Genomic DNA, 11314 nt, shown 5'->3' with positions numbered 1-11314 from the left:
ATGCTGTCCCAACGCTGATGGATGTAAGAATCTTCCTTTTTTTTACTAAATGTGCTACAGAAGACAGCACACTGTGGAAAAAAATTAGGATAAATGCAGAACGCCATCTGAATACTGCTTTTGAAGCTAACGATATTATTGACTGACTTGAAATGCAACTGAGTATTTCCACAGTACTTGCTGACTCCACACTTTTCAAGGATTTAGGGGGTCTGTAATTTTCCCTAGGAGAATATTACTCACCTAATAGAAGACCACAGGTGCTAACATTAATTTTCTATTACCATTAATTGCATCCATCCTGCAACATCGATTATCAGGCTCTATTTATGCCTGTAATCTCCCTGCATGGACATTGATCCAGAACATGCTGCTTCTGCAACATTCGCCCAGTCAGGAGAGGAAACAGGTAAGGGCTTTGTGCCTGCATGGCATTAAAAATACCTCAGCTCCATCAAGATACCGAATGATGACATGCTCATTGATTATCTGACCACAGCCCTACAGAATACAGGTTTGATGTCTGGAAATCCCTGGAATTCACACTCAATATATTGCTTCTGGAATCTAGTCTGGCTCCTGATTAACACAGTAATTAAATCCCTACGGTAAAGAAGAACTAGTGACAGCAGCTCGGAAATTCCAGAGAGCATTCCTCTTGGTGGAAGGGGTTGGCCTCAGCATCAATACATCCTACTGGCATTCATCAGTGTAACTCAAAACATCAGCGATCTCCAGGGGTGTATGTTCAAGTTCCCTGTACATGCCTTCACACAACATCTGAACAAGCGCAACGCTACAGTTCATTGAAAAATATGCCCAGAGTAAAAGCAATGAAATTTAGGATCCAGGAGTGCTAGATTACAGTTCAAGAAAGTTTGGTTTATTTCCTTGTGCTTCTGCAGCATCATCTCTGTGACCTTACTGAGTTTATGCGCTAGTTTCCACATATGAAGCGGGACAGAAATCCCTACCTCCTGCTCTTTTGTACCATTCTTAAGACAACAGAGCCTCAAACTATGATGTGTCCTATATGTGCTTCACTAATGCAAAGTAAGGTGAATTTATTTTTAAGTTCTGAGAGCTATTTGATTGGTATGGATACAAAGCCACAGACTTGGATTAAGTTTGCAGACATGTCAAAATCCTTTATACCTACTTATATTCTGAACTGAATTATTTCTTTGCCTGCTACGGATTTTTTTTTTTTAAATTTCTTTTGCTGCAGAAAATAAACGTTAGTGCTGACTTCCCATCTGGTGGATAAAAAGGTAGATTCTGCTGTAGCAACAACCTTTGGAAAGTGAGGTTTGGGCCAAATCCCAAAGGAAAAGCATCACTGCAACAAGATTCCCAAGAGACAGGAAGACAAGCTTGTCCAAATCTGTACCTTGCCTTACCTGAAGTAACTTCAAAGAAAATTTTATATTAAATAATAACTATATGGTCTGAGATGTGGAACTGCTCATGTATGAAGACTTTGGTTTGGAAAAGAAATGGCTGAGGGAGAGTATAAAAGAGATAAATAAAGCTAAGTGTGGCCTGGAGAAGATGAAGAGGGGAAAGACTACCCATTTCTTATAATACATGAGCTACGGAACAGTCAGACCCTGTTCCCCTAGCAGAACATGTACCTCTTCTGCAATGTCCTGTAAATGATTTAAGAGTACTTCATGCACGAAAGCTAAGAAAATTATTGTACAGAGGAGAAGAACAGGCACGTGTTCCGATTTTTCAGTGGTGGCAACCGCTCAGAGCACCCAGGGCTCCAAACAGACTTGAAACATCTTTTGTAAAGTCCTGGAGACTCAGCAGCACATCTGGGAGCAGGTCCAGGTCACTCAGTGCTGGGAGGCTTGTACTACCCACGAGCCTCTAGCACCTTGTTTATACATTCTTTATTTTGTATACAACTGTCAGCACCTAGTCTACATTAATGTATAGCTTGGTGTGGCTAAACAGGCTGATCAATCATGACTTGTCACGCTTTCTCACAGCACGCCTAAACAGGAGATCTCATGATAATGAGGAAGATGACACATGCCACCAGTGCTCCTGCTCTCATCTGCGTAAGTGAGAACAGCACATTTTGCTGTCAGGCCGAAGGGAACATATTTTCATAGGCATTCCTCCAACTCGTGCATAATTGCCTAGAAGTGGGAATTGGAAGAGAGGCCTGCATTTGGAGAACTCTGAGCAGTGAAAGAGGCTGCATCTGTAGCGAATTCAAGTCAATGAAATTCAGTGTAAATATGATTACTCGTTGGTTATAATTTTTAAATTTTATATTGTTTACTATAAACATTATTTAACTATTGTGCATAATATTTCTGAGATATCTCATTAAACTGTGCTGCTTCTGCTTCAGCAACTTCCTTGTTCGTCATGGTTTAACCCAGCAGGCAGCTAAACACCACACAGCCGCTCTACCCCAGCGGAAACCAGGCCATTGCTAAAAGCTGAGGAGGGCCAAAGTGGAAAATACTCTTTAAATGTTAACAGTTTCCAAAACCAAACAGGTTTAGCTATCTGGACTAATTAGGAACATTACTGGCTCCAAGTGAAGGAGCAGAATAGTACTAAATCTGGTATCCTAACTGTACCTGTTCAATATTCATTACCACAGATTTCGTAGAGCAAAGCCTGCTGCACTAATTAAGATTCCCAATCCCGAGCACAGTTGAGAATATGCTTACTCAAATCCTTCTAATTCTTACATGCCATTCCAGCATTGTTCCTTTTTATCAGTCTCTAGGCCAAAACCTATTTCAATGGTTCAAATGTGGAGAAAGTTCCTTCTAATATGACAAAGGAACTAAACAGACCGACATCTTATTTCATTTCAGTGACTCCATGATTTCATCATAACAATGAAATAAACCTGCGATCACATCTGACTTCAGGGTTATCTGTTCTCTGTCCCTCATGACTGTGGAGCTTCCCAGAAATACAGCACACACAGTGTCTACTTGCAGAGCTCGGAGGCTCAAGACCTAAAACCAAATCCTCTTTTTGCAGGAAAATTATACGATGAAAGCAGTGCAATTCTGCTGTCACCCAGAAGAGGACACTTCCATGCACTCCCCGCCAAGGCATAACACACACAAAACGCACACCTATACATGCATGTCTATGTGTGCCACTATATGTCTGTGTGAGTGTGCATATGCAAGTAAGAAAGACCAGCCTTGCTTACTGCAATGGAATTTATAAATATTCAATAGTGGATATCTCTAAATCCACGCCCACCCCAAAAATGAGACTTTCTCTTTAAAAACACTACTTACATCAATATGTGAATATTGCTGTTCCTCAGGGATGACTTAAAATTAGTCTGGAGCATTAGCATTACTGTTAGTTAGAACCTCCCTGCTGTCGAAACTGTTCATTTTGTACAACCGCTCCGTGCTAGCGGAAGCAGACACAGTCTGCTGAAGCGGAGTAGCACCCTGCCAAAGCAAATAAAATAAATCCTTTATGAGTAGGGCTCCCGGGAGATCTCATACCTGTAATTGTGGAACCAGTTGATCACGGTGCTGGTTTTCAAGTTGAGCTGCGTAGCGAGTTCCTCAATGGTTTTTGGTGATGGGTATGGCTTTTGCTGGTAGGCTCGTTTCAGAGCTTCTTTCTCTTCTGGTGCCAGCACCACCCGGGGCTTCTTCAGCTGATGCTGCGGCTGCGGGCTGGCTCCCTGGCTGTAGTCTATTCCAGCGGATGAGGACTCACAAGACTGACTGTCGCTAACAGAGCTGTGTCGCCGTTTCATGTAGGCTGAAAGAGAAGTGCATCGGATCAGCCCCAGCTGAATACAAATGCAAAATCAATGAATATACGAGCCGTGGAATAAACGCGAAGATGACAGGTTGTACATGCACGGATGGGCTAGTCGAGAGAGAACAGAAAGGAAGAGGCATCATCAGTGATCAGAGGAAAGCAAATGTGGGGAGGATGCAAGAGGCAGAAAAAGAAGAAAAGAAAGTAAATCGACTGGAAACCTGCCAGTTTTCTGCTTTTTCAATGAATATGGGAAATTAATAACAGGGTTCAGTTAACATGACATATTCCAAATTCACTCTTTCAAGAGTGGCGAACTTCCACATAAGCACCTGATTAGGACAGCTGCACTTCATTTCAGCTGAAATGGTTTTGGCTGTTAAACACTTAAGGTGTACACTAAGGTCTCCCTGACACTTAAGGTCTCTAAATTAAAAATCTGACCGGGAAGCTGAAGGCAGCTGCACCTCCAACACACGATGGCGCCCGGAGCCCAGAGATCCTAGTGATGGGCTGAACAACCTGCCAGGGTTTGCTGCTTTTTCCTACAGATCTTCGCTATAGCGGTGACAGGTTATGAAAGAAAAACAGCCCACAGCATCCTCCTCCCCTACGCAAGGCTCTTTCAAAAATGAATGTACTTTCAAGAAAGCTCTTGCTGCCCTGATGGAGCTCAGCAAGGCTGATGGCAGAAGCCTGTGATACCACTGCTGACTCTCCTCCCTGATAGGGACTGAATTGCCCTGGCGAATTCTGCAAGCGAAGAGTCCCAGCAAACACTGTCACTGACTTGATTGATTTACACCAGGCAAAGAGAGGTGGGATTTAGTGCACCTGGCAGTATCATGCACAAGCATTGCTAATGAGGGGGCTGAAAATGGTAAATATAGATGAATCTTGTCAATAAAGTATTTAATGGCCTGTTAAATACCTTCTAGATATTTAAGAGTTTAGGTATTCAAGAGCTGCAATTTGATAACCTAGGCTATTAAGTTCCAGATTACACCAGCCTGACATCAATCTAGCAGGCACTAAATCTCCAACAGCCAGGAGCTCCAGTCAGAGCCAGGGACTGGTGGGGCACATCACACCAGTCAGCAACCAAATTCTTAAAAAAATGTATTTCTCTCTTCCTCCAGCTCTGCCTTTAGGTTGAGGGTGCACAAAGAATAAAAATTCAATGCAATCAAACTGAAATTTTCAAAGCCCTTCTCACACAAGTCAACTTCTGGCAGAGCTCCCTATGGGACTGGCTGGGCTTTCTGTCTCCAGTAGGTTTCAGCAACCTGTCCTCTACACAGTGGCACATCCAGTGGGATGTTTTTACACTGCGTCTTACTACCATCAAAGTGAAATTTGAACATATTCTGTAACCTTTTGGGGGTATCTGCATGGCCCTCATTTTGTTTTGCCTGAATATGACAGATTATCTGTGGATTGCCTACTGTGTAAGATCACCGATACGGAACAGAATGTGAGTTGCTCATGATCCATCACTCTGCCATGATACAGTCCTGCATGCATTTGAAATAACTATAAAAAGCAAAGTTACTTTTTAAAAAAATAAACTTAATTAAAAAAAAATCACCTACTGAAGTTGTTCTAGCTGGATGTAGAACTGCAAAGTGACTGCAGGTAAACACATTATTTCAAAGTGACCTACTGGCCTTATTTTTGCAGCCTTCAAGGAACTGTTACAACCTTCAACCACGGAATTAATCATTTCAGCAATATAATCTCACATTTATATAACGTCTTTACTCTCCAAGACCTCCTAGGTGTTAAGGTGTTATTTCAAACTTGCATTCACATGCAAACTATATACAAGGTTCCCTTATTGCCTTTGATGGCACAACCAGGAGGTCCGAAAGACAACATCTAACACTTCAGCAACATGCAGCAGCTTAAAGGAGGCCATGAGACAAACCAGAACCTCACATGGAAGATGTAAAAGGTGTTTAGGCTTATCTCTTAACTGGCATTTCTGGAATTTGGTCTGGCAACTGAGTTAACATGAGACACCCATGCATCAGGATGCTCTGAATCTCTGCTTTCTCTGCTCTCCAAAGGATGGCACTTCTGCCAGGTCAGAGCTCTCGCCTTTAGACTCCTGCGGACAGCATGGAGCTACGATAGCTTGGGAAACATTTCATGCCCTAATGCCTACCTCTGCTTTTGTAACTCGCACTGGGATCACAAAAGGTGCAATAGATGATCTGGGTCTCTCTCATGTGAAGGGAACAAATGATATAAATGCACGTATTTCCTTAACAGAAAAATAAAGAGGAGGATGTCCCACTGTTCTGTCATAAGCAATTGTTCCTCTGGAGGATAATACTTTAGTAGAACAAATTTCCACTGGGCCAAAGGCACAATCCTGGCCCTTCACCATGTGCTGAACTAGCACCTAAGCTTTAGGCTTTAATGACAGTCTCTGGAAACTTTAGATGACGTTTGTAAAAGCTTTTCCTTTTTAATTCTTATTTTAAACATATGTGCTGTGTGCAGACAACATAAGGAGATCGTTTAGCATATTTGCAGTGACAGCAAAGCTCAAACTGCAATCCAAGTCGCAAACACACTTGATTTTTGGAGAAGTTTGAGTTTTGTCTGTGCTCAGTCTCCGCTTCTCGGGAGACCTATGAAAAAATAACCCCTAAACATAATTTGGGCAAAGGTCTGGATGTGGGTCTGAGACCAAACTTGTCACGGCCAGCTCTATCCTCTGAGTTGTTCTACCTTTTTTCACCCCTGCTGTGGCCAGCCCAGCACCACCGTGTCCCTCTGGGAAGTCTCCCCAGCATGTGTTCAGCTACAGATGCAGCAGACGCTATTGCAGAACTAGCAGCTGCCCATTGAGGTAAACCAGAGCCCCTTTTAATATAGTTTTTATCTTACGCGGTATTGAATAAGATTATTAAAAAGTGAAATAATGGGGAAATAAAGGGAATTAAATTTTCTCCTGACAGCAGGCTTCAGTACTGTTCAGTGAGGAGTGTGACGTTACCAGCTGAACACGCACCGGGAGGTTATAAGGAAGAGGAATGAACTCTCCCAAGGCAGGAAAGGTGGTGCGGCGTGTCTGAGCCTAATGAGCGTGAACCCTCCCTTTCCTCCGAAGACACAGTTAATGTACACTGCAAATTTTCAGAACCTCTTAAAACGGACTTTAATAGCACAAACTTCAGACTGGCAGAACAGGAAAAAAAAAATATATATATGCAGCTCACCTTTATGATAATAATTAATTTACTACCTTAATAAAATGTGGCAAAGGAATAATTGATAGTAATGTTTCACTGGTAGCAGATACAGTTGCATTGTTCTTAAACTGACATTAGCTGAAGGGAAAGTTAAATTCTTAATGCGGCTCTAGAGCAATTTAAAAGGTTAAATCACAGGATCCTTACCTGCATGAAAGGATTTTGCAGAAAATACAGGGTTGGATTCACTTTAGAGTGCTGTGCTATGAGGACAGCACTTACACAGCCCAGGAGCTCAGTACAGAGTCTCTATGATTTATAGCCTTATCTCTATTCAGGTGCCATCTATAGAGCATATGTATTGTACAGTATTTGGTAAGAGTCCAGTTTAGAAAACAGTTTTGAAAGGATAGTCAGTACTACTTTTAAATTATTTTTATTTTATTTTCCTGCATTATGGGTGATATTCTCTGCGAGGCTATAAAAATCCAGCTAGTTGACAATTTTATTTCTGCCACGTTTCTAATACAGCAAAAACCATCATGGCTCCCTTTGGTTTACAGTTGTAAGTGGGAAACCCGCGTGGATTTTACTCCCCATGGAAGATCATACACGATTGCAGTAAGATACTGCACTGCATTATATTATACTGGTTACTATGACAAGGATTTGAATTTCTCCTTACAAGCATGCAAGACCATGATTTTCCCAGAAGCTCTCTCACTCAAATTTTTAATATAATCACCAGGTTCTTGATCAAATGTGTTAATGCTTTCAGGACATCAGTCAACAGCAGTGCTTTCAGCGCATACAATTAAAGCTGTCTGTACTAATATCACTGAGGGATAGCTTGAGAGATGCGTGTATCATTAATTAGTTAACTGCTGATAATGGCAGCCTATGAATCTCTCCTGTAAAATCACATGAAGGTACTAAAACCAAGGCTTTGAATAACCACTGTTTTTTAGCAATGAATTTAAAATACAGACAGTGGGATAAATTTTCAGGATATACTCCCTATTAAAACACCCAATAACAACTTGGGTTTCTCACAGGTGCATACTCATGACCTAGCCATTTTATGTGTGTATTAACACAATCACCTTCCCTCATCCTTAGAAAGGCTACAAATTTAATTATTCTCAAATACTCTTTTATAAAGACTGCATTTTCATTCCTCCTAGCGACTATCAGTGCAGGACTGGCAAGAAGCTCTCTCAGGAATCAATGCACATTTCTTCCAGGCCAACATCTGTGACCAGCTGCAGTGCTATTAACTAATAACCCACAGCCAGCTCCCAAACTCACATTTCTCATTTGGTAAGGCAAGTTATCAGTGATACACCAGGGCCTCAGTAATTAATCTATAGGAGAATATAGCAATGATTTCACGACAGCTGGTGAATATGCAGGGTTTGGGGTTGGTTTTTTGTTTGGCTTTTTTTGGAGATGGATCTGCTTGAGCTAGCATCAAATAAAGGACCATGAAGTCATTTTGCGTAACCTTCATAATACTGGATCAATGCTGCCCCTATACTATTTATGAAGAGTTATAAAAAACACAGTCATCTTTGAAATAACGGGAAACATGAGTCAGCAGTCTGCTCTAAGTTACCTTTTTTCTCCATTCGTTTCATATCCATCAGCTTCTCCACGTTGTTGGGATCGTTCAGCCACAGCTGCATGCGGACAAAGGGTTCCCGTCCCTTCAAACTCAGCTTGTGCCAGGGCTTCGGGCGAGCCAGAAGGTCTGAGACAGAGCCTTGTGTTAGCCCTAGGATTGTCTCCCCAAACAAACGCTGACCTAATACGAAATTGAAAATCGCATGAATTCATTCAGCTAAGAGATGAGGCTAACTAAAAAGACAGAACACATCTACAAGATCATTTGTCAATTATTCTTACTTCAGAATTGCTTGAAAACCCAAAAGAAACCTTTAGAAGAATAAAAGCTCTGCCCCCCGCCCCTAAAAGTGTAAATATCGAGCTTTAGTTTAATTCTTAGGATCTGACTGTGGCAAAGAGGGGAGCTCAACATGTTTGGGGACTGGGACCTTACAGTGAAACAGTGTGCAAAAAATAAAATTAATGAGATTAAAAATAAACTGAACTTTTAGCTAAGCAGGTAACTAGTGAGAGTAGTGAGGCTACTTAGCTCTTATGCAGAAGGGTAATGCAACGGCTTCGTTCCAACAGGGCAATCCAAACATTTCAAGCAATCAATGAACCAAGATCAATGTAACCCCCCCATTCATCAATGGTCATCTAAGTGTCCTCAAAGACACATGTACATATTTTCTGTGTTGTACTATCGGTGGTGTTCTAACTGTGTCTTACCAACTACAGATACTCACATTTTACAATACAACAGCCTTTTTTTTTTTTTTTTTACAGCCTCTACGATCCTTCTAGTTAAGATTTTAATTCTCTTTCAAAACCCTATTGTCTGACAGGGCAAAAACTGCATATGGTTTTCAGTGTGCAGAATTTGTATGTGCACTGGTAACGCTAGTTTTACGTGGTTAAGATCTAACTTCCAAAGGACTGTGGAAAATGCCTGTGCAGCTCAAACCCAACCATACAGCTGGTTTTCTAAACCTCTTCACTTCAGTGTTCTTCCTAAGCTAAACTGCCTCAATATGCAGCAGCTTTTGTTAAAAGACAGAGCCTGAAGTCATCCGAGTCACCGCCGGTGATTTCTGATACAAGCGCAGCTATAGTGTGTTTTCCAGGTAACCCAAAGATCTTTCCATGCTGACCAAGTTTAGGCCTCAGGGTCTTGTGTCTGATCTGTAGCTTTCGCATGCCCTCACTAACACAAAGCAGAACGCTCTTCCTGCGCTTCCTGGCAATGCCAGCACCCTTAGCGGCAACAAACAGATCCCTAAGGGACAATGCAGATATGTGGGAGCTTGTGCTCTTACAGCTCTCCAGGACATGTCTGCACTTGCAAAAGCACCATCAGCTCTTGCCTTCAAACAGGTCATGGAAAATATCTGTTCTACAGCCCTTTGCCTAACTCCATGAATGTCCTCCTCCTCTTTAGAAACATCCCAAGACTTTTGCCCTGGTGATTTGTTTGGGGTTGTTTTGTTTTTTTTTGGTTTTTCCCCCCCCCTGTATGGGGACAGGAGGGGATGTGGGACCAGTTAGAAGCTGCAGAACATCCCATTCAGATGCATAGGGCAGGTGGGTCTGCAAAGCTTTTGGAGGAAACAGCCGAGACAACGAAAGGCAGAAAGGGGAAACGAGGACAGGGCTAACATGACACAGTCTGCTAATAAGCTCTAAAACTAACCCCAAAAATGGTTCTTACAGACCTAACAGAAACCTAAATTCAGAATTCACTTAAGTACCTAAGTAAGAAGTGATTTTCCATTACCCTCAGTATCAAGAAAATCAGACAAAAGAAGTAACTCAGGGCCAATTTTAGATCATGCGTATTGCAGAGAGAACCTACTCCCTGTCGGTCTGTTTAAAAGCATCAGTAAGGCCTCACCCATTTACCTCTAAACCTGCCAGCTACTAGCAAGATGAGACAGCTACTTAAAAAAAATCTTTTAATTTGCCTTCGTAACTAACGTTCCCCCCCAGTTTCTAAGCCCGGGCTGTGCTCAGGCTGCAATGCCATGAGCATTTCTTCCTGCAGCTGCGGAGGCTCCAGCAGCTGCTGCGCAGGGCCAGCGTGGCCACTGCCACCGCCTGCTTGGCTGCACATTAAATCGGAGCAGGGAACCGATCTGAGTCAAACCAACCTACCTAGAATCAAACGGCCTCTTTTGACTCAGACCAACTGGGCCGGTTTATTGTGTGGCCACGTGAAGAGGAATGCCAGCACAAATTCGCAAAAGGGTCAGGAATAAGCACACCAGATCAGGTACTAGCAATGCTGCTAAAGCAAGCGAACTTCAAACTACAGCCTAAAAATTAAAAATGCAAATGCGGGAGAAGGTAACGTCATGTTCTCTTGGTGTTAAAAACAAAGCTAAAGATGTTTGTATCATTTATTTTATCCCAGGATGTGGCCTGACAGGATAAAACACCTGAAAGACTCCCAAGCTAAAGGGGAATGTGTTAGAAATCATTCTCAGGAGGTAGCAGGTATATCACACTCCATCAGAGTGCTATCAATAACTGCAATATTTTTAAGCACAGGTTTCCTAAAATTCCTGCTAATTCTCCCTATCTTTGGCCCCGCTATCCTTCATGCCTATTCCCACTGATGTTGCTTTCAGTAAATTATGTTGGTTTCATGGTTAGTCCTGGCCCTTTCTGCAAAATCCCCGCCGCTGCAATCCTTCAATAGCTCACTGCATTTGTTTCCCTCTCCAAGTTTT

At 42.2% G+C, this 11314-nt stretch overlaps 1 protein-coding gene across 7 annotated transcripts in view; it reads right to left on the bottom strand.

The window, feature by feature from the left end:
* CUX1 (cut like homeobox 1) overlaps positions 1-11314 on the bottom strand; it is a 281049-nt gene that overhangs the window by 35363 nt on the left and 234372 nt on the right. For 6 of the 7 annotated variants that reach the window (XM_080393233.1, XM_080393234.1, XM_080393235.1 and 3 more), the window contains 2 exons: positions 8593-8781; positions 3507-3771 (listed from right to left, as the gene is read on the bottom strand). The exons of the other annotated variant lie outside the window; for it this stretch is intronic. In XM_080393233.1, the coding sequence (XP_080249359.1) occupies positions 3507-3771; positions 8593-8781 (454 nt within the window). The remainder of the gene's footprint in view (positions 1-3506; positions 3772-8592; positions 8782-11314) is intronic. 7 annotated transcript variants of the gene reach the window in all.

Source organism: Falco punctatus, assembly GCF_963210335.1.
Source record: "Falco punctatus genome assembly, chromosome: 1".
Taxonomy (NCBI): domain Eukaryota; kingdom Metazoa; phylum Chordata; class Aves; order Falconiformes; family Falconidae; genus Falco; species Falco punctatus.
Note: the sequence above shows the minus strand (reverse complement) of the source record. Positions and strands in the feature narration are given on the sequence as shown.